General features: G+C 42.7%; 1 protein-coding gene across 3 annotated transcripts; it reads left to right on the plus strand.

Moving 5' to 3' along the window:
* The first annotated feature begins 451 nt into the window (after positions 1–451).
* Positions 452–26,616, plus strand: jcada (junctional cadherin 5 associated a). Of its 3 annotated transcripts, XM_079361372.1 has the most exons (6): positions 452–656; positions 4,031–4,273; positions 13,936–14,462; positions 17,490–18,443; positions 19,108–22,976; positions 24,354–26,616. In XM_079361372.1, the coding sequence occupies exons 3-6, from the start codon at positions 14,101–14,103 to the stop codon at positions 24,386–24,388; spliced, it is 5,220 nt and encodes a 1,739-aa protein (XP_079217498.1). In that variant the 5' UTR covers positions 452–656; positions 4,031–4,273; positions 13,936–14,100; the 3' UTR covers positions 24,389–26,616. The 3 variants fall into 3 exon arrangements, with proteins under 3 accessions (XP_079217498.1, XP_079217496.1, XP_079217497.1); XM_079361370.1 differs by lacking the exon at positions 4,031–4,273; XM_079361371.1 differs by lacking the exons at positions 452–656; positions 4,031–4,273 and adding an exon at positions 663–957.
* Positions 26,617–26,688: the final 72 nt, after the last annotated feature.

Genomic DNA, 26,688 nt, shown 5'->3' on the forward strand with positions numbered 1-26,688 from the left:
TAACCACTAGGCCATCTACGCCACGTAATCAGTGCTTTTTTAAAGATTAAATAAATAAATAGATAAATAAATAAAAAGACTGACTTCATTTTTCTTCGAGAAATCCAGTTCAGTCTTTCTTGAATTCATAAGGATCTATTTTTTTTCAGAACACTTGTGAAACAGGTCCTTACAATAACTGACACAGACACAGCAGCTTAAAATGTATAGGTTTTGTTAAGTGAATTTTTTTTGGACACATTTTTCTGCAAATTAAATGTAACCTGTCTAAATGTGTTTGTTTTCCCCTTCCAGATTATGTTACATAACTTGAAATGTTTTGAGAAGACAGACAGATGATAGATAGATAGATAGATAGATAGATAGATAGATAGATAGATAGATAGATAGATAGATAGATAGATAGATAGATAGATAGATAGATAGATCATATTATCTTGAAATGCTGTGAAATGAGTGACCTTATCTGTGAGCAGCATCCAGCTGCCTCCCCTCTGGAGGGGAGAGGAGAGGAGAGGAGAGGAGAGGAGGGATGTTTCCTCGCCGCTGTGCTGTAGAGGGGCTGTTCCTTCAACACTTTCCAGCTCAGTCCGTCCAGAGCAGCGGCGGGGATGAGCGCTGGGGACTAGGTGGCAACGCAACGACGCATTTCACAGGTAAGACGTTGTCTCCAGGTCCGGGGACGCACCGTCTTTAGCTCAGACATTCGTTGGATGAATGTTTTTCTTATTCGTCGACCCATGTGGTCTGGGGAGGAGGCGGACAGCTGCTTCTGAAAGGAGCAGAGAGAGGCTGAGAGTCGCATCTGCTCTCTGCTTTCAACATTTCCAGCGCTCCCTCAACTTGCAGCCAAAGCCGAGCCAGCTCTATCTCCTGCCCGGCTGTCCCTGCCTCTCTCCGCCGGGATTAGAGGATTGAGGACAGAACTGTGGCTCTACGAGGACGCAGTATTAGAAGGTGAAGGGGTGCTGGGAGGACGGAGGTCTTTATTTTTTGGGTTCCAACTTGAAGCGTGTGCGGCGGAGGCTGCCACTGTTTGCGGACGCGCTCCTTCTCAGCTGAAGGTTAAAGACTGCTGATGGAGCTAGCCAGGCTAGCGTTAGCCCAGCTGTATGTGCAGTCTTCTCTGGGCTGGAAAAGAGAGGCCAAACTCCCTGCAAAAATACGCAGTTTTATATGTTCCTCCGCAGGAGTCGATGTATCAAGAGGAGCACTACTTGAAGGACTCAAGCCAAATACTTTAGGCATAGCTTGTGATCGGTTGGCACTCTTATGTACCTTCAAAAGCCTTTACTCATATACCATTTTAACTTGTGGAATTAATTTCGTCCATCCATAATGTTCTCTTTCAGACGACATTACGCATATGGAGTTATTAAACAGAGCAAGCATTGAAATGCTGTCTTTATAGTTGTTCATTCATCCCCTTTAGGACCTGTACTTACCCGTGTAAAGTCTTAAATCGCGTTAAAAGAAGTATTAATCTAATTGTCACTGTAAGGAAACCGTAAAGGCAGATGTGTGGACGCTGGCATCTGCGCGCATTTGGGCCAGGCTGGAGAGCCATGGCAGCAACCTGCATATGAAGGGAACCAGCGGGAGCTAGCTTCATGCCAAACCTGTCAATCATTTCATAAGGACATGGTGAGCGCACTCGGGTCCAGCAGCTCTCGGTTCTGCTCGGAAGCACCAAATGGATATGCAAAATGAGCTGCAAACAGCCCTTGGCAAATGGTTTAATGCCAAGTTGAGCTCGCTTTGATGTTTGCATGTTGTCACTTTGTCACACCTGCTGTTTGCATGATGATGGCTGCTGCTTGACCTCTCTTCTCCTTCCCCCCATTGCAGCCTCCTGCTGCACGCACTGCCTTGCCCGACTGCTCAGTAAAGAGCAGCAGTCCTGCTCTCAGTGTGCAGAAAGTGTTAAATATAGTGTTGTGTGACTCTGATTTACGTTTTAATAATGAACACTGAACTTAAAAGGTTTTTACAGCATAGTAATATTTAATAGCCTGCATGGATGAAACACTTGTGTGGCGCTGCACTTTACTCACACCTCTAATTATGTCACAGTGTTGCTTAATGGCTTTAATTTTAAAAGGTCTGGCACATATATTGTTACTGTCACTTCGGGGCCTTTAAGGGCCAGATTGTCAAAGATTTCACCTGAGCTGTTAAAGTCCAAGATTATGTGAACACAATATAGTTGGAGTAGCGTGCTCTAAAGTGCAGATGTTTTTTTGCAGTTTTCTGTTGTTATCCCATGACACATTTTATTCACTCCTCCTCCGGCTTGGTCCTTTGCGGCCTCCGGTCTATCGTAAAGCCCAGCTGAGGTTGGATTTTGGACACTGATGTCACACAGATGTAGACGGAAACATTCAATCCCAGGATACAGTTTTGATCAGAACTTACTGCATTGATTTGGCGCTGTTTTTGACAACAATGTTGCTGCATAGATAAAACTATACGTTATCAACCAAGCCATAGCTGTGATGCTGGGCTGTTTGTGCAGCAGAGAGGATCTTAAACTATAAAGTCACAGATACAGACTCGTTGTCTTTTGCATTATATGTTTAAAACTAAAAATGTTATTCATTCTGCAAATTGTAAGAATACATTCTTATAAATCTTTATGTATGAAAGGCCTATCTCAGGCTCTTGTCTTTGTTCATTGAATCCTTCGTGTATATTCGTACATCACGATGGATTTATCGATCATCCATTTGATGCAAACATCAATCGCATCAGTGACCGGACGTCACGCCTTTACGCTGCACGTCTGCGTCACTTTGTCCACACTGGTGCCAGATAGATAATGGAAAGCAGCAAAAACAAGCTGGATGATAAAAACTATTTTCTCCCCTCTCAGGAATAAATTATCTTTGTGGAAATATTTTGGTTTTCGGGGGGAATAGAAGTGCCAACAGATAAAGCAATGCCACATGCAAACACGGCTGTTGTGAGGTAAAACACTTGAGGAAAGAAAACACAGCTTGCTGGTACTTTAAAAGCAAACAAAGCAAAGATAGTTATCGTGCAAGTGTTAAGTTTCTCACATGAGAAATATGGCACTTTATTGTGAAGGAAGGACGGTCTATCTTATCCGCCTTTATATAAAAGAACAGATCGCTTTTATTAAAACGGGCAGCCATACAATTCCCTTGTTGTACTTTTCTGTAAGTTGTAACTGACTTTTGATAAATGAGCCTGTTATGTCTCAGATCGATCCCAGGCCTTTAAAATAAATAGAATCCAATTTTTTCAAGCCAGACTGAAAAAAATGGATATCAGTAAATATTGTACATCACATCTGCCGTGATTGAACAGGGGAATTATGTTCCGAGTATTTATGGACGAAGTGTTGCCGGGAGTTATCTGTTCCTTCTTGCAAAGACCTTTCACAGCTCAGTGAACTTGCATCAGAAGCTGTCTGCAAATGTCAGTAGAGATGCATTTTCTACACCATGTGCGGGACATATTTTCAAATCACTACAGCTGATGATTAGAAAAAAAAGACCAAAAAAAAAGTAGCATCAGCAGCGTCAGTATATTTTCACAGTAAAAAGTAAGACAGCTCTTCAGTGTGTGAACGTGGGAGTGTTTTTTTTTGGGGGGGGGTAGGTCTTTCACACATCCTTGAGACTGGGATGGTGTGTGAACACAAGACCCTGCTAGATGCCCTGAGGTGGGGGTATGGGGGGTGGGGGTGTATTAAGAAGGAAGGGGAGCAGCTCATTAATTCCCTCCAGCAGCGAAGGAAAGGGTTGGTCAGCGAAACTGGAAGGGGCCCTCCACGGCTATGAAATGAGTCATACCAGTTCAACTTTCAGGAGTGCTTCAGCAATAAGTGTGGGCTTGGATAACTTCCTGATGTTGCAGGCAGTCTGCTTATCCCAGGGCTAGACTTTCCCTTTCCAGTAATGCTTGTGTATGTGTGATCTAGATGTATCAGCAGGTTAGAGATTATCCTCTCCTCTCTCTCGCTCTCTCTGTCCACTCTCTGTCTCTCTTTTGGTTTAATTTCTAGGCCAAGTGCATCAAGAAAATTCGTTTTTCTGCCATTGGGTAGCTGCGGCAGTAGCCTTTGAAAGTCATCTGATGTTTGCCCGGCTACAGGGATCCCCTCGGAGGTCCTGCCTGATGTCACATGTGATGTCAGAGCCGAGGTGACGCAGGCAGGAGGATGCGGCTTGGTGGATGTAGCCAGCCAGAAACGTGTGAAGGCTACAGACATCTGCCAGCGTGTGTCTCTGAGCGAGAAAGCAGGACAGTAAGTCTGAGGGCTAAAATGAAACACACATTTAGCATAGATGCTGTTATGACGCAGCCGGTGGATGTTCATGTGTTTGGCAGATGGCTGAGCTGCCTGTTTTGTTCTTTGTCAGTTTGTATGCAAGGTTGATGAAGCCATCGACATAAAACCGCACTTTTAAATCATAACTTAATTAGTTTAGACTTCTGTTATAAAATAATGTTGAAGAGCATTTACTGGCATTTTTTAAAGCTTTAACTCACTGCATCCAAATTGTACAAATATGAGATCATGGCTGTAATACCCAGACCTCCATTCAACCTCCAGTTCAAATGTACGCATGCGCAGGGAGAAAGCGTTTCAAAATATTACTTCTCATTTGTTGTGATATATTCCGACTTTTGCAACGTGTTTATTGCAAATCCAAGTGATGTAACGACGATTAAATTTTGATTTATTGTGCAGCCCTGGGAGACGTGATGTCAAATAAGTTTTACAGCAGAGTGTGCTGCATCTCATCGTGCCACTTTACTTGCAGCACTGTCTGCGGCCCAGTGTATCAGATCCACTTCGAAGTGGTTGTCCGCACAAATTGAGAGCAATCTTTGCAGTCGATTAACATCGGTCGAATAATCCAATATAAAGTGTGCATACTCCCTTTAGGGTGACTTTGCTCTTTGTTTTGTGCACAACTCGTCTTTGAAAACCCGTCGTCTCTCCTGAATCCAAATACGAGTTATTTCATTGAACGTCTTTGTCGATGACATTTTCCTTGCCCTCAGTCGTCATGCTAGCTAACTACGCATGTCAGCCTCCAAGTTGACACTGGGTCAACTCCATTTCAGTGTGCTGGTGGAACGTTTAACATGCCAAGACAAGGGCTTTTAAAAACTGTAAAATGCAGTGTCATTTGTCATCCAGCCACAGCGAACACTTGATTGTCAGCTGACAAAACAAACAACAATGTCCGCCTACAAGGCTACACACTGTACTAGCTTTCCGTGTTGACAAATAATTGCTGCCAGGGACAGTTTGTAAGATAGTTCGCTAATTCAATGCAACATAATTTTTCGGTTCTGAAACCCGGTGTCTGTATCGGTATCCATAATTATCACAGAGGCTCTTCAGTCTATGTTGAATGATATAACATCCGCCTCTTTGTGTGCTTAAAAAGCCCTGATCAAGCTTAGTGTGTCACATTTTGTCTTCGTACAATAAGTTCACCCTCCCTTTTTTGATACAGTGCGAGAGGCGTTCAGAGTCCATCTGATTAGCAGCAAGCAAGAGCGTGCTAACCCTTTGATCACTGTGTTTCTCACTGATACATCATGCCACTGTCATCTCTAGCAAGCCCCAGACCTTGACAGACACTAATTACCACGAAGCCAGTTTGGCATCCTCAGAAACACAGCATGGGCTGGAAATAGTTCAGTGCAGGTGAAACCTACTGTGTTTCAGAACAGAGCTTTGGTGGATTAGCGTGCCTAATCATTTTTTTCTTCCTTTTTTTTCTCTCTCTCTCTCTCATGAAATGATGATTGTCAAATGCTGGCAATGAGCGCTGTTGTTTTGCAGCAAATGGCCTGCATCTTCCACTGTATGTTAGTGTTTGATGCTTTCAGATGAAGGGAAATCTCGTGATGTTAAATTGCTACACGTCAGCTGTACCGAGCCAAACCTTCTGTACGATCGAAAATGAATCCGTTGATGTAATTACCCTCACGTCATCAGTGTCTTACTTGTTGCTCCGCAGCTTGGTGTTCTACTTTAATGAGCTATCAGCTGGACCGTTCTTGTGTGTAAGCCAGTTGTTATTGAACTTCTTCTTTGGAGGAAACACTGATGCGTTTGGCTGGACTGAAATGAATCAGAACCAGACTATTGGGTTTCAGACTGTGATGTGTTGGAATATGGTGGAGTAAAAACACCACCAAGCCCTCCACCACCCTTTACCCCCCCCACCCCATCCTGCCTTTGATTTTGCTGCCAATGCAGCCTGATTGTAATAAGTTTTGGACTGAGGCAAATGCAGCGGGAATATCTTTGCAGCCCACATGCTATTGTCTGTGAGCTGCCATTCACAAAAGCAAAACAACTGTTGCCATGGGATATAGTCAACAAAATAATGTAAGTGGATGTTTTGTTTTTCATCAAACCTTTCCACATGAGCTTATCGAATCACAATGCACGGGCCCGGCCTGTTGCTCCCCTCTCTACCAGGAGGGGCTGGAGGAAGCGCATGATAGTTGAGAGGGAGGATTATTTAAACTTGAATTTTCCATTGCGGCTGTAGATCCTCGAAGGACTGTACCACAATTACTCAGTTAAATATGAAGTGTACCATGTTCAACCTTCAAGATTCGAGTTTATCAGTTTTCTACAAGGAATGCTCCCCATGCTGAACATGAAACTTTTTGATGTGACTACTTTAAGAAGTGTTTCAAGTAATATTACAATCGGAGCTTGTCTTTCTTTTCTTTTCTTTTTTGTTTTTTTTATTTACCAAAAAGCATTGGAAAGCCACAGATTCTTAGTATGACATGAATGACAGGTTTTTAAAAATGGTGTTTAAATGTTATGGAGAAACATCAGCAGATAAATTAACACCTGAAGAAGGACCAAAGAAATCCTGGCAAAAAAATGGACAGCTCAGTCAGTTGTCACTAAATCGATTTATATTTTTTTAAACAAACAGGAATGGTGCCAATTTGGGTCACTCGGTTGTTGTGTTTCTTGAGGTGATCTTTAAGTTTGATTCTGCTTCTGGTGAAAACACTGAAGGCTAATCTTTTTTTTTTTCTTCAAAACATGGTAAAAAATGTTTACATTTTCTGTGTATGACACAGCATCATAAATGTCTATGCATTTTTTGACTGGCAAAAGTCCCCTTGTTGTCTTCTTGATTGATGACATGAATCCTCGTCCACGTTAAGGTGTTGATGTTATGTATTTGCCCTAAACTATTGTCTCATGGCTTGTGAGCCCGGTGGGATGTTCTGATGGATGGTGAGTGTTCAGAGGGCAGATAGCTCCTCAGATAATAGGCCCACACGTGAAGCTGCTGAGTTACATCCACCTTAGGGTGGAAAACATTGTGCTTTCCAGGGGTCAGTGTTGGTTAAATATATCCTGATGTGATTTTTGCTGGTAATTCCTCCGACCCGAGCTTAACAACAGGCCTCCAGCTTCTTTCCTCAGGACAAACAGGAGCCTGCAGAGAGCCTGATTGGAAACACTTGCGACATCGTCGGATCTCCTCTGTCCACACAACAACGCACTTCCTCAGGAAGAGAGACGGCCCCTCCGCTGGACATAGTGATGTCACATTGATAAACAATCTGTGGAGGCTTGTTGCTCGCTGCATGTGATGTGCTGTCATTCCTGAGAAACCCCTGTGCGTGCACAGCTCTAACAGATGCAGGCCAGGGACTAGCAAAGTACACACCCACTCGGGTCACTTGTTAGAGATCCAAGGAGACTGGGAACAATGTGTCGGAGAGGTGCGGCTCTTGTGGAATATTTTGAGAAGCAGGCTAATCGTCTTTTTAGTCCCAGGCCTTTGTTGTGGTGTATTTATGCTGGGGCCTGTTAAATCCAGATTTGCTTTAGTCTGTATTTCTTTACTTTCAGATGTTACTGTCTTCTTCTTCTTCTTCTGCATAAACGACTGGCACTCAATTTGTTTTGATCATAGTGCAGACATTTTTCTGTGCTGGTACTTTCAACTTGTCTTTTTTTCTTTTTTTTTTTTTTTTTTTGGATATTCAGAAGTGCTCTCCTTAAATAGCCCATAACCTGCATGCAATCTGTAATATTTCCCAACACCGTCTCTCTCTGCAGTTTTGTGCACCCTGAGGTCTTATTCAGGTCTCTGTCCTGCATTGTCTGCCACCCGGGCTGTTTCCTCCGCTTCCCTTCCTCCCCACCATGCCCTCATCTCAGTTGGGCCATGAATAAGGAGCTGACACCAAACTGTCAACCTGCAAGCCGTCATGCCCCTGCAGCCTGCCTCGGGTGTAGCCACCAGTAGGAAGGGCACAGGCCCTCCATCGCACAGCTAAAAATGCGTGCATCTGTTTTTATTAACACTCATGTGGTTCGCATGACCTTAGAAGCTGAGGTCTTGCAGGTGTCACTGTGTTGCAAATATAAAATGTGTTTCGGTTATAGTCGCTGATAAGAGACAAAGTGGGGGGCTGGTGTGGGGGTCGTCTGTAGGCAAATGTCAGCCCTCATGTGGTTCTGTTTATTTTTAGCTTACATTGCAGCATATGCTATCCATAAACTAAATCATTACGGTCTCCTTTGAGTGAGCCCTGTCATTAAATTGCATGAGATCTGCACTTTTCCCCCTGGTTGCCAAATTTGAGCTCCTGTTGCCAGTCCTTTTCACACAAGGAGGCATTGTAGCGCAAACACAATGTTGTTTGTGTTTAGGCGGATGAAAGCAGACCATTGTTGCAAACTGTTGCTTGAATCTGAGGTTTTATTTGATATAAAAATGGGTAATTCCGTTGCGTAACAGCATTAGCGGTATTTAAACAGAGCTCGTCAAAGGAAGGAAGGCATAGGGTGGCAGGGTGGGGGACTGAATGACGGCAGGTCACTTTACAGGAGGAAATCCTCACTTTTACTGATGATGGAGATAATCCTCATTTAGAGACGACACCAGGAGCAATTGCCTCAGATTAAGGGTTTAGTGAGATTAGACAGCATATGGGTGTGCAGTTAAGGCAGGTTAATGTGCACATATCATAACAAAAGTGAATCATCATATTAATGTACTTAGCCCCTGACCTGAAGCACATTTAATTAAGCCTTAGCCTGGTTAGAGGGACTGGCTTCATGTAGAGGAGGAAACGGGTAGTGATATCAATCTGACTCTGATCTTGCTGTCTGATGAGACTCCTTTAGAGCTACAGGGAGGCTGGAGCTTAATTAAAAGTACAGAAGACTAAAGTTTGTATTTAAAAGAGAACAAAATCTTTCTTTTGACATGAGTTTGGGTCGACTATCTGTCTCAAATGTTATCACCATCCCCGATACTAAGATTAGGTGACATTTACAGCATTTCAGGAACACCATTGGAGTTATTGAACACAGTGGCCCACTGTCCCCCACGGGTTCAACTACAGTTCATGGAATCATTGTCAATAAAATGAGTGGCGTCTCTTGTACATTCTGAGCAAGCGACAACCTCCGGTGATAAAACATTTCGAATAATGGAGTGGAAGTGGAAAAAAACGATTACGATTTTGGTTGTTAAGTGCAAAAAACTGCATTTCCTCAAATGTCCACTTGAGGCTGCCTCCAGAAGACCCAATTGTCCCAAACACTCTTTACAAAGATGTGTATCCCAAGAAAACATTTTTGTTCTTATTAGTTAAATTTTTTATCGCTACAGATACACTGGGGGGTTTGTCACTCACACTTTACAATTTTATGAAGGATAAGATTTATCCATAACTAGAGGTGTGACGGACTCAAGCTGCCACATTATAGCAGTCTGTCAAGAGGCTTGAGGCTCCTTAGCTCCAGCTCTTTGCCTGTTATAGGTTGACCAGACTGAGTCTGCATTTCCAATAATGTGACCGCTATGAACTGGCTTCCAAAATAAACCAATGTGTGACGTCATATGTAAAATCTAGGATTCTGTCAGATGTGCGCTATACAAGCTTTCTGTAAAGCGTCTTCTGACTACTCTGTTCTCGGAATGGGAATTTACAGTAATCCCTGTACTTGATCACTCAAATTACCGAATGAACGAGTTCTGTTTTGTTTTACACTCTGCTGTCATGTCACCGCAGCAGCATATGTGGACTCAGTTCTGTGTTTCTTAACACTCTCAAATGATGGCTCTGCCTCGACAAATGCCATCAGCTCTCTGAAGCCTTCTCCTTCAATAAAACTTAATGGGAGCATATCTCTCGTTACCATTTTGGTTATTAGCAGGCTAATCTTCTCTGCTTTGGTTTCTTCACCAAAGCTGCTCTGTCTTCACTGTGCTTCCTTAAAAGCCACGCCCCTCACTTACATGCACTACAATATTGGTCCAAAAGTGGATTTCAGCTCATGCTTTGAGAGTTGGCTCATGCGTGCATGGTATGGCATATAGAGCAAGCAGGGTGATTGGTTTATAAAAGGTGTACTGAGTGCAGACATTGGTTGAAGTTTTTACGCCTTTGCAACTGCTACAGTTGACAGATTTTCTTCTTTTCCTTTTCAGAGCACATGAATTAGTCATTCCTGTCAGGACCTAAAGACCGTTTCAACGAAAATCTGAAAATGTTTATCTCGATGAAATGACCAACCTCGTCTTTAAAAAGGAAGGAATTTAAGTAATCTGTGAATATGCTAAATTTAAGATTGGTATTCACATCAGAAACCCCAATCTGGTTGTTTTTTAGTAGGGTAAAGGACAAGGAAGTAAACAGTATAAGAACATTTGTTATAAGTATTTGATTTTTGGTCCCAAATCTGAGCTTCATAGATTCTGTTTTGCTGACGTTTACAGCATTTCAGACAACTTGAACTTGAGCTGGCCTGCTGCCCAGCTCAAGTTCAACTCCAGTTCATGAAATGTATGTCTCAGGTCTGCATGCTCATTCAGAAGCAAAAGAAGCAACCAATACTTTTGTTCAGAGCTGGCCTCTCCTTTTAGAGATTACTTATAAAAATGGAGAGTGTTAAACTCAACAAAAGTATTAACTGGGTAAGCGCCAAGAGTCAATCCTCCAAAACTAACTGGTTTAAGGTTTTAAATGGAAATGATAATCGTATTAGAAAGGTAGACATACAAAGAGAGCGGCATTTCACGGTCTTGGCTCCTCATAATCACCTAGTAGGCTATCCCAGGGTTCAGGTACAAGGAGGGAGGGAGGGAGCAGGAGGGGTATGATGCTGCCCTCTGAGTCACTTTCCTTTCATAGGTGGATTTTTCCATCTGTATGGGACTATCATAGCTAAACAAATGCAAATGTGTTTGCTGCTGAATACATTTTGTTGAGGCTGTGTCAGCTGTCTTTTTTTTTTTTTCTTCTTTTTTTCTCAGAAACAGAAAACAAGCAATTTGGCTGTGCCATTAAACAATCATAGTGTGATTGGCTTTTAAATTGTATGAACAGCATTTGATTCTGGCACCGACTCTCACACTGCTGTTCCTGAATGCCATTTCTTATTAAGGACAGCCAGGTTGTTGGCAGTCTGTTCCAGTGGAGAGTATTGAATGAGTGGGCTGCAGCAGCATCTGTCCTGTTGACAAGGCAGCAAGCATGGCTTCATCAAGGGCATTACATCACGAGCTGATGCACCCTGGGTATCATCAGTTCAATTCCTCATCAGCGCCTGATACTAGGAAGTTGTTTTTTAGACAGAAAGCTCAGGATGGTTGCTCATTTGTTTTTTTACAACGCCAGTATATCCGTAGGGTTTACTTGGTGTGATTGCAATGTTGTTTACTTAATTGTTCTTGCGGCATCCTTCATGATATGAAGAATATCTGTTCATGTCACCATGTGCAGTAAGTAACACTGATAAAAGCTTTACCTTACATGTCCATTTTCTGCCTAATTGTAACATTTCATCAGCCGAGAACCAAGAGTAAATCCAAATAACAGATGTGTTGTTCTTGTTCACTTAAAAGTCTTCATCCTCCACTTTTGTCTTGCCCTTCTTCTTCCGGCCCATGCATGTTTTCACATATGTGAAAAATGTGGCTGTTTACGTTCATACAGCTCCTCCTGGATATGTTAGCGCTCAAATGTTGCTGTTTTTGGTGCTGAAATATCCTGAAAAACTTTTTAAAAATACATATATTTATATAATTTTTATATATATTTTATATTCTTCATAAAATTATATTTCTGAAAGTGTGAAAGCCCTAAACGGTTGAATCTGTGAGGTAAAAAGTGTTCATACAAGGCCCACTTGCATAAATGAGTTCAGCCCTTGAAGCAGATGGCTCATCAGGCCTTGTGCTCTACTATAGTTCTAAAAAAAAAAGAAATGCTTAGATAAACTAAAAACACTTAAGAAAATGTGTTGAAATGTGAAATTCCATCACATTCTCATTGAACCAAAAGTCACTTTGTTACATTTCATACAACAATAGTAATGACAGAATGTCACCAGTTAAATCTAAACTTATTCAATACAAAGCTCGGATGGTTTATCAGTCTCTAAACTCCTATATTTGGTTCATACTAAGACCCACATTTATCAGTGCATGTTACATACACGCTAGCTGTGTGCTACATAAAACATTTTTCTCATCATCTCAGGCCACGTGGTTTCTATCAGCCCTACATCATTTTACTTAAAGAAGGATTTTTGACAGCCTGTGAGCTAAACCAGCTAAGTGGCAGCTTTGGCTCACAGCCCCCCAGTGGGAAGCCCCACTGAAGTGCACTGAAGAGACACTTAATGTTTAATGTGGAATTGTGTTAAACAGTGTTTTTACCAGTGTTAATTACTAGGCCCTCTTGTTTTGTAGTGGAGGAGGCCTCTGACAGTGCTTCAGCTCTTTCTTCCTTACCTGAAAACAAGCGGAAGCTAAGCTAACATTTGCAGTAGATAGTCTGATAGCCTTTGATGGTGTGCTGTGTATGCTGCAGACCCCGATTTTAAAAATCCTTCAAACATTATTTTTATTTTTTTTAATTATCTTGTTTGTTTTGGGAGAGAACCTCTGTAGACCATTTGGCTACCAATAAAACTCATTTAGGGCCAGGTTTTCTATTGCTGTGTGTTCAATCCATTGACAAAACAACATTTAAGTCTGTACTGTCTTGCTTGACAATTTCAGTGAAGGAGCAGCCTCAGGAATTCCCCCTAAAAGTCATATATATTTCTTTTTCCATTAGATTGTTTTTCTTATAACATGTCAATACTTACTCTCCATGATGGCACAGCATACTCTCTCATTAGTTTAGTTCAAATTTTTTCTGTATAAATGTTAATATAAAATCTTTTCTAAGGATTTGGAAATGAAGGAAGTTGATTTGAAGTATGCAATCCTTATCCCAGCCTTGAATTTTTTAGGGCATATAGCTGAAAATGTGTTCTTATCCCTTAAGACTAGAACAAGAAAATACTTTTGAGATGAAGAAAAGATGTCGAGAGCAAGAGGAGGCGGAGGTGAGCAGAGAGGAACACAATCCCCCAGTCGTCTCAGTCATGCAAAACATGAGCAGGGGTTGGCTGTTAACAGCTACCTTAAAGCCACTGTATGGGAGTCTACAGGGAGCCCACTGTAAACAGTGACATGTCTCTGTAGCTCCAGCAGCCCTCTGCAATCTATTGAAACTGATCGTCATTTTATTTTGGATAGTTTTGAGGTTGTTTGTTAACTCCCTGTCCTTGGTTATGGGGATGGGTTTGGTGCCTGTGATCTCCCGTAGAGATGGAAACAGGGTTGTTGCTAGGATGACTGAAGAAGAGAGGAGGGAGGGACAGGCTGATAGGAAGGCGGGTGTTCTTGGTTTTGTTCTGTCGGCTCAGAATTTGGGTTTGGAGGGTGGTCTTTTTATTTTTTTATTTTGTCCTTCCGACTGTTCAAATGGTTTGAGACCCTTTACAAAAATGGGACACGGGTAGCGGGGATAATGGTTTTACCGCCACCTTCTTTTCTCCGTCTCTCCTCCTGTCTACTCATGTTGTCCCTCTCTTTTCTTTTTTCCCAGTGATGGCCTCAGCTGCGCAGCTGAGCCGGTGATCCTGCCGCTGCACGTCGGGAAGAAGCAGAGACGCTTTGACAACCGACCTACCTTCCTCCCTCGCTCAACAACAACAAAAAAAACAGAAAAGGGGAAAAAAAAGAAAATACACCAGCATAATCAAATGCGACCATGTACAGTGTGGAGGACCTCCTCATCTCTCATGGATACAAGCTGCCCAAGCATACCAACACCCCCTCGTCAACCCCGACCCCAGCCCCCGCTTCCTCGTCCCGCCAGGCTCCCTCGTCCTCCCCGCCGTCCTACAGCAAACACCATGAAATCTTGGAGAACATGCCTGGCCCTAGGACAGTGAACGGATATGAGCGAGGGCCCGGGGTGTCCTATGGGAATGGTGGGGGACCCAGGCAGCCACAAGCATACGTCGGTGGCTGTCCCAACAACAACAACGAAACCAGGGAGAGGAGCCAGTCCAGACGGGAGGGTCAAATTGACACCCACTCATTAGGAGAGTCTCTGACATCAGACAGCGGGTAAGAGAATGTCTGCTGACCCCTTTATGTTTAACCTTTTGCATGCCCTACACCTTTTTGCCCCCCCCCCCCCCCCCCCCCCACACACACACACACACACACCTAACCTGATTAAGACCGTCCTCATCCTGCATTGATTGGTGAAAAAATTAATCATTTTAGCGGAGCTCGATGAAGCAAATCAGTGAAATGTAATGAGTCACCAAAGATAAGAGTATAGAGATTTTGTGGGACATCTTAAATAGAACAGCCGAACACTGCTCCTCAGTCCCTGCCGCCATCGCTCTCCTGCCTGTTTCTTTCCCCCTTGTGCGTTACTTCCTCTCATTTCATCTCTATTCCCCTCTCTCCTCCTCTTCCCAATCAAGTCTTGGGCAGGGGAGGAGGGATAATGTGTGCTAGAGTCTTAATCTGCCACATGGGACCTTGGAGTTGTAATCAAAACAGCTTTGGGCAAACCTATGTGCACCCATTTGAGCATGCCCAGTCTTACACATGCAAGTTGCCAGGTTTTCAGGATGCCCCCTTTTCCAATTCCTTCCACAAACATTACCTACAGTATAAGAATAACCTGCTTCCACTGTGTCACAAGAATCAGAACTACCTAGATGGTACGTGTAGAACCCATCAATTATACAGGACTCCTATAGGGTTTATTTAAATATGTATACGGAGGATAGGCTATATTTAGCCTGGTCTGAAGTTATGTAATTGAAACCCTCACGGGTAGGGTCTGTTAGAGCGTTTGATATTTCCAGAGATATCACCAGGCTGCAGCCAATCTGTTCTATCCTGAAAACAGGATTGTTTGATTTGCCTATTTGCACCAGTTCTGGGGTTAGTGTGCTGTAACTGAGACAAAGTCAATACAGCTGTTCTCATGTCCACACAATTAGGCAGACTGATCAGATTTTTTCCCTATTTCCTTACATTTTGTTTGGCTGACAGTCCCCTTTTTTTATCCCTAATCCCTTTTTGCCACCAGCCTGTGACTGAGCATCTGAAAATAGTCTGATGACCTTGAGTAATGTCAGCGGTTGTGCTGGTGGTTTTTCACTTCCAGTTTTTATTCTTTGAGACGAGTAATCCGCATTTTTCATGTCGCTGCTGTGCCAGTGTTATCAGAGCATTCTGTGGGGAATGTGGGAATCACTAAGACATATGTTTTGTGATTTCAGTCTGTTGTTTGTTCATCCTTCTTTTTTTCCTCTCATCCAAATCCGTTTTGCCTGGCAGCTTTAGTTTAGATAAGGAACAGGCCTATCTTGGCACTCCCATTAGGCAGTGCTACTTAGACCCAATTAGACTAATGATGGTAACTCATCTTACATGAGATGCCCTCAAATGTAGCCGATTGGTATGGCTAGCTTCTCTCCTCTCGCGTCAAACGTCTCTGGTCAGTGATGATCATGGATGAAAATGTCAAGGACGCTCAGCGGCCTTGGCCTTGAGGGGGTGTGCACATGTGCTTGCGTCTTGTTTGCGTTGTCACTCACTCAGTCACTCCGCAAATAGCCTGAAATGATCCGGCTCTATGCAGAGACCCACTGCATGTTGTTGTATCCCATCAGACCTCCTGTCAAACATCCTCTCTGAGAAATAGCAGCAGCTTTTATAAACACTGGTTTAGTGAAATGCTGCTGCTTTTCTCAGATGAAGACCGTTTGATGTGTGCAAAGAAAAGATTGTTAATGAATCGACCTTTAAATTGTTCATCTCTATTGGAGGACATCCGGGACTAACAGAAACAGTGTGCCATTGTGTAATGTGTTCATTATGCCCCATAGAAAATCACAATTACTAAACACTACACTGCTTCTTATGGTCACCTGTCTCCATCTAGTGGGAGATGCTTTATATCCTTTTTGAATCTGTCCTCATTGTAGACGACTGGTGTTATTTTCATATTTTCTGTGGAACCAGACCTATTTGTTTACATTTCATGATCCTGCATGTTTGTGTTGGCTATCTGTGTGTTTGTAGCTTTCTGTTTAAAAGGGCTCAAATTGTTTAAATGTAGGTATTGTACCACAATGCGTTGTCTGATCTATAAATCAACAAGAGCTGGGGGCCGGTGTGATAAATTAATTTCATTTACCGGTTCTGGATAAGAAGAACTGAAGATCTAAACTGATTTCCTGTGCTCAAATAGTTTATTGTAACACAAGAGCTCTCTTCAGACACCGCAAAGGTTTTTTTTTTTTTAAACATTTAAAGGTAGCTCTGTTTTGCACTTCCAATTTTAAGCAACTTACTGTCTGGTGTCGAAGACTGACTGAAGTCTGCAGCAACTAAAACAAAGAGTGATTGTTTCAGCAAGCAGAATCCCTTTTCATACAGTGTTTCTGTAAAAGTGCAGTCACTAAGCTCAGCCGCCATTACGTCTTTCTACATTCATATTGATTCTGTGACGGCGAAATAATAATGCCCCAGTCTGTGAATTCACATTGCTTTTTGACATTGCAGAACCATGACACAGCAGGCGCTCCAAGTGCACACGTACACACAGTCAGACATACACATAGTCAGACAGCTCTTCCCTCCCCTGCTGGCTCAGGTGATCCCGTCTCGCCCCTTTTATTTTACTGTTTCTAGCTCTGAAGATGGTACAGAGTGGGATCTCTTCGTCTGCACATTCCGACTCTGCAACATTCATAGAGAAGGTGAAACATCAAGGTGACGTAAACAACGTGCCTTGAAACTACAGTTTGACTTGAGCTACAGATGCACAGGAGCGTGCGTTAAAAAATACATCAGCAGCCTGAAAACACCTTTCAGAAAGACGTTCATAGAAGTGGCATTTAATCTAATAAATTATATGCATTGTAAAAGCTACACCTGCCCTACCACCTTGGCAAATTGCTGTGTAAAATTATGAGATACCCTGGTTGGAATAGATATAGAGGAAAGAGAAAATAGTCCAGTTGATGGATAAAGGATGGGGAAAGGGGATTCCATCATTTTTGTCTATATGGCATATACATTTAAAGCATACTGACACAGACCTATTTGGGTTCCCCCTCACAGGTTCTGTGATGGAACAAGAGGTCCTCAACCACAGTCCAAGGATGTGGCATACTGGAGGAGGAGAGGCCAGGACTTCACTGTGTTGCTGGACTATGCAGACTTAAGAGATCCCCATGGAGGAGGCCAAGGGGGATACAGCAGGCCAGAGGGTTCTCAACAAGCAAGAGGCCAGGAGTTGTCTGCAGAGGATCGTCAGAGGCTAGCCCAAGAGAGGCAGCGCTGGGCAGCCCAGGCTCAGGCTCAGGTGCAGGCTCAGGCACAGGTTCAAGCTCAAGCCCAGGCTCAGGCTCGTTCGAGACAGAGGGAAGCCGCTTTGCATCAGTGGAGGATGGTAACTGAAAGGAAGTGCCAGAGCCTGGGGACAGAAGAGTGGCGTCCAGCCGTGAGCTTTGCCCGCCAGCTGTCACAGAGTGAGGGCGAGCGCTGGGCACAGGAGCAGCAGAGGCTTCATGCCAGGACACCTGAGGGCATGATCGTCCATCCCAGGAGCAAAGCAAAATCTCAGTCCCTACCCAGGATGGTGCATCCTGAGAGCCTCCAATATGTGGACATTGCCTCATCGGGTCAGGAGCTGTACAGGAGGGTCAATGGCCACCCATTGTCACAACATGATCTTTATAGGGCACCCCGCTGGCCAGAAAATGGCAGGCCAGCTAGTGCCAACCAACTTTCAATGACACCAAAGCCCCGCTTCACGCGACCCCCCAGACCTCCTTCCTATGAGATGCACCAGCAGATCAGGGGAAGCTGTGAGGTCTTGTCTGGTAGAGACTCTGTGATTTCCCATGCAAGAGACAGAACACCACTTCCCATGTCAAGATCAGATGACCCCCAACTGGACTATTTTGCACAAGACTCTGGACCTCCAGGATACAACCCCCCTCCATCATATAAAAGAGTTCCTATAATGGGAGGGGGCCGTCGGGGATATGGGGAAATAACAGTTGACTACAGGTAAATAAGTCATTTATTTATTGATTCACTTATATAAAGATATCTGTTATTTTTTGCTTTCTTATTCATTGGCTGTGGTTTTACAATTTGCAATTTTACAATTTTACACTACTTCTTTAACAGGTTCTGTTTTGTAAACATGTCTACATATGGCTTGTACAGCTAAACTCTATATTAAACTCAGTTGTGTCAGATTGTAATAATAAAAACAGAAGTTATGAAAGGTTCATATAATTTCATATTCAATTCAATTCAAAGAACTTTATTTATCCCCGTGGGGCAATTGAAATAGCCCCACTGCTGATCTATAGCAGGCATGCTGTGCTTTCTCTGGTCATACAAAGTTATCTCATGACTTTAAAGTCTATCACTTTATCACCTTGATGGATGTTTAATTAAAAAAAAGTGGAATGAATTGTCTAGCTTCGTATTTTTAGAACACCTTTATCCTATGCAGTAGATCCCCAGCAAGAAAGGTGAGAAAAGGTTTTAAAAAATAAAAATAGAGTGGCTCCTGTCTTCTAAAAGTGTTTCTCTTTTATATGTACCCTGGTAATATTTGGTTACACATTTTCCCATGTAGGGGTAACAAACTATGAAAGCCATTGTTCTATTTAATGTTTTTAAAGTGCTACTGAAATAAAGCCTAACTGTGTTGTTTCAGGTACAGAGGGGATGTGTACCAGCAGATACATGTGGCTCCCGATGGATCTCACTGGTTTACCAGACATCCAGTTGGTTCCTGGCCTGATCCTCAGAGTGGAAGGATTGTGTCTGGTCAAAAGCAGTTGTACCCTGTGTATACTACCAAGGAGCATCCTGGTGGAGGGATCCAATATATCCCCTTTGATGACCCTCGCATCCGCCATATTTCCTCAGCCCTGGGTGGCAACTCCCTGACAGACGCTGACAAGATCCGCCACATCCGCAACGAGCTTCCCAGTGTCACCGTGTCGGAGCCTGCATCCGACGACAGTGCCTTTTTGCCCCCGCCATTGGGGCCTTTCGTCTCTGCCAAACTGGCTGATGATGCTAACAAGACGTCCTCTAGCGACTTTGACAATGACAATAACAGGTGGCACAGTGATTTGCACAAAGAAACTGTAGATAACTTCCCAGCAACTGACCAAAACTGCAACAACAGATATTCCAAAAGCCAACGCCCTCCTCCATCTCCATCATCGGCCTTCCAGGCCCCATTAACAAGGAGCTCTTCTCACCTCGGATCGAGTTCTGAAACCATCACCCAAGTAAAGCAAATTGCCCCAGATTCAGTGCCAGAAATCAACAGGAACACCAAAAGAAGAGTGAGTGAGACCATCTTCTGTCTTGTGTCTGTCCCTGTTCACACGCCGACTATTATTCACAAAGACTCTGCCTCAGATCAGAACAACAATGAGACAGTATCAAACCTGACTGTCACCAACACAAACACTTTTGCTGTAGGCCTCAGAGAGAGCCCGAATGTCCGGAGCAGGTCAGTGAATGAAATGCCAATCAAACCCCACTACTCTCACTTTCACACCAGCAGCACATCCTCAATGAGGAATTACAAGAGGGCTCCTTTGAGGAAGGAGATAATAGATGCCTGGGCACTTCAAGCAAGGGAAGACAAGGAGCTGTGCTACTCCGGGTCCTGGCCTGGAAACCAGTACCGTAATCAGGAAACCCAGACTGGCTCACCTTTGTCAGTAGTGAAAAGTCCAGAACCCCAGAGTCCACTTTGTGAACAAGACTATGTTCAGTCTGTTCCAGACGCCACAATGGAGAGTTGTGTTGGGACTGACAGTAGCTCTTCTTATGGCTTTCCTATGGCAGGCCAGAAAAACCTTCACCTCTCTAACAATAGCGCCTTTTCTCGACTCAGCCCAACACAATCATCATTACATCAACTCTCACCACAAGAAACATCCTCCCCATCAAAGGCCCAGGATCTGAGTGATCAGCAGTCATCTCCCAGGAAGAGCAATTCCAGTCCAGAGAGTTTAGAGCAAGTAGCCTTTGGCCAGTTTCTCTTAAAGCCAGTGAACCGAAGACCCTGTGATGCCATCGGTGAACTGGAAAGCATAAATAAGGTGATGGAAGACACAATTAGCAAGAGACCCAATGGGGGTCATTGCATTGGTGAGCTAGATGGGGTGAATATGAAACGAGATCGGTGTAAAGGTCTTTTCACTGCTGGTCCAGAACCAGGAAGGGAAGCAATCAGCCTTCCTCCAATGCACACACAAAAACCCCATTGTATAAAATTTAGATCAAAGTCATTGGCTTCCACTGCTGATCTAGACTCCATGGACATGAATAGCTGTTTCTCCAGGCCACTGGCCAACAACATACAACCAACAAATGAGCTATCAAAACTCCCAAACCCAGGCCTCAAAGAGAGTGCCCTCCTGCGTTCACCAAGCCCACACAATGAGTCCAACCGTTTTTATAGACAGGACATTCCTGTTCCTCAAGAGTCCTTGCTGAGGGACGTGGGGTTAACTGTCTACACAGAGACTCCTGGTGGTCCAGGGGAGCCAATAAAGCGTTCACTGTCAGTCCCTTCTCCGCTTGATCACAAGGAGCTGAGTCAGTCAGTGCAGCTCTCGTGGGACAACATGATGGCACTTGATAAAAATATTAGTAGCCCTGAGCACAACTCAAATGAGAAGCTGCATGTTGAGGTTGAGACTGAGGGAAAACCTAAACCAGACAATGTTTTGCCAATCAGGAGAGAGGTGGATTTAACTATCTGTAGAACCAGAAGTGAAAGCAGCAGATCTCCTAAGAAAGAGGGTTCACCACATATCAGCAGACTGACCAGGGAGGTTACGTTTATGCTTGAGAATGATGATGGAGGAGAAAGATACTCCATCACTGAACCTATGACCTATAAGAATGAATCGACCATAGCAGACAAGCACCTGGAAAACTTACTGATTCAAGAGAAAGCCAATTCTTTGCCTGCAGAGGATATTAGTAACCTGTATGAAGTCAAAAGTGCAAAAGGTATCCCGGAGAATGAGTCCATTGAGGAGAGGGCGGCTCGAATCCTTGGCATAGCAGTTCCAGTGGAGGCTTTGGGTGTGGCTGACAAGGAATCCGAAGACAACCAGGATAATCAGCACACCACTGTAGAAAGGAGCCAAAGTCAAGGTGAAGAGACACAGCAGGTTATAGAAGAGTGTGTGCAAGTGAAAGAGGAGTTCCTGATTGACCAGGGAGCAGAGACAGACGAGGTTAAGGAGATTGATTCTGATGTGAACCATGAAGGAGACAGACAAAAGCACAGCAGCAACCACAGTGATGGTGCAGACAATGAGGATCCTGAACGCCAGGTGGTACTGGACCTGCCTGAGTTCCTCCCCACGAAGCTTCACTTGTCCCTGCCTGTTTCCAACACTGAGAAGTTAGCACTTAGCATTTGTAATGTGGAGAAAAAGGGGCGAAGTGGAAACAGAAAACTCATCGAATCCCTGCAAGACAAGCTAAACTCCGCTGCCTCTTCATCTACTACATCTCAGGGCAGGTCAACGCCAGAAAGAATGGCTCGTCTAAAAGAGCTGGACTCAGTGTCTCGAATACGACGTCTGAGTCTCAAAGGTTCAGAGTCTGACGAAAGGGAATGTGACAGAGAGGAAGGTGAAGTTCAGGAAGAGATAAATGAGGAGGACATGAAGCAACAAGAAGAGGAAAGAAGTCCGAAACCGCAGGAAGAAAAAGGGCTGGAATCCAAAAACCCAGATGGAAATGCACATGAAACACCACAGTACAAGTCAGGGGATCATGAAGAAGATTGTAAACCTAAAGAAGAAGCCAATGTTGATGTGTGTGAGGAACCACAAAGAGAAGGAGAGACAGAGGAGTTGAATGTTGAGATTGCACTAAGAGAAGACAATGAAAGGAGTAAAGAAGGCAATATTGAATTTAATGCAGTAAGTGAAGAATTAAAGGCAGAAGTTGAATTTAAATCAGAAAATGAAAAGATGAAAGACACAGATGGTGAATTTAAATCAGAAAACAAAGAAATAAGAGAAGAAGATGCTGAATTTAAACCAGAAAATGAAGAAATGCAAGAAGCAGATGCTGAATTGAGAGCAGAACATGAAGAAAACAAAGAAGCAGATGTTGAATTGAAAGCAGAACATGAAGAAAACAAAGAAGCAGATGTTGAATTGAAAGCAGAAAAAGATGAAGATAGAGAAATAGATATTGAAACAAAAGGGAGCGAAGAACAAGAGAAAGAATTCAAGGCAGAAGAAGCAGAAGACAAGGTGGAGCTGAAAACTGTGAAGGATCACAAAGGAAACCCTATGGAGAAGGTGACAGATGGACAGAATGCAGCAGTGGTCAGTAGAGCCAACACAACACAAGGTGCCAGGGGAAAGAAGTTGCCCAAACCGAAGCAGCGCACCAGGCTCCAGAAGCCCCCTTTGCTTCCAAAACCTCGCAGTGTTCCTAAGAGAGAAATAACACTGCCACTCAGCTTCAGCACTGGGACCTGCGGCCCCTCGAACACCGAGGACGAGGATATGCTCTCTGTCTCAGGTGGGTTCAAAGGAACTAACAGTTTTGTTTTGCTTTTAAAGCAACTTGACAGCCTATTTCTTTCTGGAAAAAAATGTACACTGAACATTTTCCTTATTCTTTTTAAAGGAAGACTTTTTTTAACCGGTAGATGTCACCCTTGAGCATCAGCATTAAACCAAAACAAACTGTCGTTTGGCGACACCTCTGCCATTCTGAATGCTCTGCTCTCCTCTAGCGGCACACCGCAAACCACCCTCTCCGCTCGCGTTCTCATAAGGAGTTATGAATTAAAACACAACATAATTAAACACCATTAAGTGCAAAATGTATTCTGCTTGAGCTGCAACTTCCTGTGGTTAGCCTGCTAACATTGATGTGTTAGCAGGCTAACGTTAGCACACTTTGATTAACTCGTAGCTACATGTTGAACATAAAATCATAAATGAGCGTTACCTAAAGAAACATACGTCACATATCCAAATAAGCAGTGAGTTTTTCTTCTTTTAGATAGATGGATAGATAGATAGATAGATAGATAGATAGATAGATAGATAGATAGATAGATACTTTATTGATCCCGAGGGAAATTCAAGATTCAGCGATATACACAAGGCCGTCCCGTTCACATGTTAACACAGCTCCATGTTGCGCGCTCATTGTAAACAGTCATGACTCAGAGAGACATTTACACAGGATAAACTTAATTTCTGCTGTGTTAATGTGTAAAGTGCTGCACATTCTCCCTTTAAGGAACAAGGTAAGAGGCAGAATTGTATCAGTCCAGTTGATTAGGATATTGCTGTTTTATCCCTTCCTTTTTTGTTAGTTTAGCAACACAAACCTTCTATACTTCTAAACCCTGATCTTATTTTTCAGAAGTGCTGGCTGCCTTGCTTACTGGAGATTGAATATAACCAGCCTTATATTTGTAGTTTTTCAGTTCAGTTCACATCACTGCATTTGCTGTTTATGTTTATTGGAGGAATTTAAGTCTCCAGAAATCTTAATCTGAAGTTATTCTGAGGAAGAAAAGCCAAAGCAGCAGTTTGCCTTGTGGCCCATAACGTCACGCCTAGATGTTTTGTAGAGACAGATTTTTAACATTCAATTGCTATTTCTGTGTTTTTACTAAATATAACATAATAATAGTTTTTTTTGTTTAGAGGTGAAGAAGATCTCCTCAACCAATCAGATCTTGGAACAAAATGTTGTATTCTTTTGCAAACAGGAAATTTTAGGATGCACCTTCCAATCTCAATAAAAGATTACTTTTTAGTGTTACTAGTGGTTAAAGGGAAGGAACTTTCACCTTTAGGTAGGACAAAGAATGCTGTCCTGACTTGTTTTGCTTATGTTGACTCATCTTCTCTCTCTCTGTCTCTCTTTTCTCATTAGACTCCTACGACCCCAGTCGAGTGGAAAGAGTGTGACCTCTGACTCTGCCTTCACCACTGTGGAAATCAGTCCTTCCCAAGTTAACAGCTTTTCCAACAACAAAGGCTTTCATCTCACCTCATGGCTTAGTCAGCTGTGACCCTCCAATATTGTTACACATTTATTTCTTACAGAACTGACTGTCCTGGTGCTGCGAGAGCATTGTTATAGCCAAATAAAGGCGCCTCCTGGTGCCTATTCTCCAGGCCTTTTCAACCATGACCAACCTTGTCTTTCCATTTTCTCTCCCAAGTTTATTTCGCTCAACAAATGGACACCCTCCTGTGAAGTTGTCTTATTTCTCTTTTGGAAAAATGCATGTCATTCTTCCTGTCTGCACTTGGGCTCCTTCTTGAGCTTCGGTGTTGAACTATGAATGTAAAAGTGCTTCTGCTTCACAAACTTCAGTAATGTAACACACAAGAAAATAAGGCGACAGTATTGCATTACAATCAGTATTAACCTACACCAAATGTAAATAAGAAAGAGTTATAAGATTTTATGAAGAATATAAAAAATCAATTTAAGACATTTAATTGCTGACAAATGTATATTTTCATATCTGTTAAGGAAAAACTAGATTTTTTGGAAGTGTAGTCTTTGGGTGTATTACTAATAATGAACCCTGTGCTCTTTATTCTTATACTCGTGTGATAGAGAATGTACTCGGAGAGCCTGGATGCAATGAGAAACACTGTGGATTCGTGAATAGTTTCACTTAAGAGCAATATAGTCGTCGTATGTGGGATGTTTGTGACATGATTCGAGTTGTAAGTCTCCATTTCACGGAGCTCATCGCATTTAAACGTCTGCTTTAGAGCTTTACCTTTCGGTACAAGCGTTGGATTTGCACTGCTGAGATTATTGGCTTTATGTTACCAAGTGAGCACCCTAATAATCTCTTCAAATACTCAGAGATAATACTCGGAGGATTCGTGTTCACACCCTCCCTGTTCTCACTCTCAGCATCAGCAATCCCAACATGTATCAGAGACGTCTGATGTGTTCTTTTTGTTCGTCCTCATACTGTTGAAGTAGAACATCTATACTTTGTGGCATTAACAGACGTCTATATTTAACCACAACGTTTTTTTTTCTTCAGTCGCACATCTCAGTTTAGGTGTGATTTCTGAAGTGCTTTTTGCAGGAAGTGATAGATGTAGCTATATTGATCGCAGTGTGCCTTGTACACACTGTTTCTGTGAAGAACTTCACATTCACTATTTTTCATTTTGTTTTACAAATCCTACTTTCAACTGGACGTCAGTATTTCATCTCTAGTGAAAACAGAAACATTTGAGGTTGTCCTGGCAATAATAATAATAATAATGATAATAATGTAGTTTAGCTGTGTTGATACTGTAAAGAACATTTCTGTGACGATGCTAATTTTAGTGTCTGAACATGTTCAGTAGTATGATGTACACATATCAGTGCTTTATAAGTTGTGGGCATAACTGGCAATTGGTTTACACTCACTTCACTTATGGGGTAGCAATACAAGTATTAAAAAAGACATACCAAACCAAACTTTGTGCTATGCATTTGGACATCTACATTTACTGGGTTTAACACCAAATTCAAAGCTAGAACTGCAACTTGTGTGTGCTTGTTAGACCCTGTCACTCTTTGATGCGGCTGTATTTGACGTGGAACCTGCATGGAAGTGTCTCTGACTGGAGTTCAAAAAACAAGGTTTTGTCTTTGTCTTGTTACCAGCCCAGTACACGTACCTCTGTGTTCCAGGTAATTATGGTGTTATCTGGTCATTGTCGTTGGTCTTTTTGTACTGCAAGTTCTTTGTAACATGATATAGACTATTGGTGCACATGTTGCTTTGATATTTTCTATTTTCATACAGAAGTATGTACAGCTTCTTTTCTATGCGCGGCATCGTTTTTTTTCTTCTTCTTTATTTTGTGTGCATGAAATGCGTAAGAAGTCACAGAGAGAAGGTGTAATTTGCATATAATTGCATTTGGTACTATATAGTGTATCCAATAAACAACTGTTATATTTCATATAATGTATATTTTATTTTCAAAAAGTTATGCTACATATTTAAAAAAGGGTATTTTTAGATTATTGTAAAAGGGAAGTGTTTGTGAAGGCACAATATTTGTCTATATTTGATCGTTAAGAATGATCAGACATGGAGACAAATGTGTGCTAATGTACAGTACTGCAGAGTATTCATAAATAAAAGTCTTTGCATGAAACATTTTGCCTGAGTTCCCTCAGTCTTTTTTTGTACTGCATCAATTCATAACAAATTTTATGTCATGACATATTAGAG

The sequence above is a fragment of the Symphodus melops genome (genome assembly GCF_947650265.1).
Source record: "Symphodus melops genome assembly, chromosome: 14".
Lineage (NCBI taxonomy): Eukaryota > Metazoa > Chordata > Actinopteri > Labriformes > Labridae > Symphodus > Symphodus melops.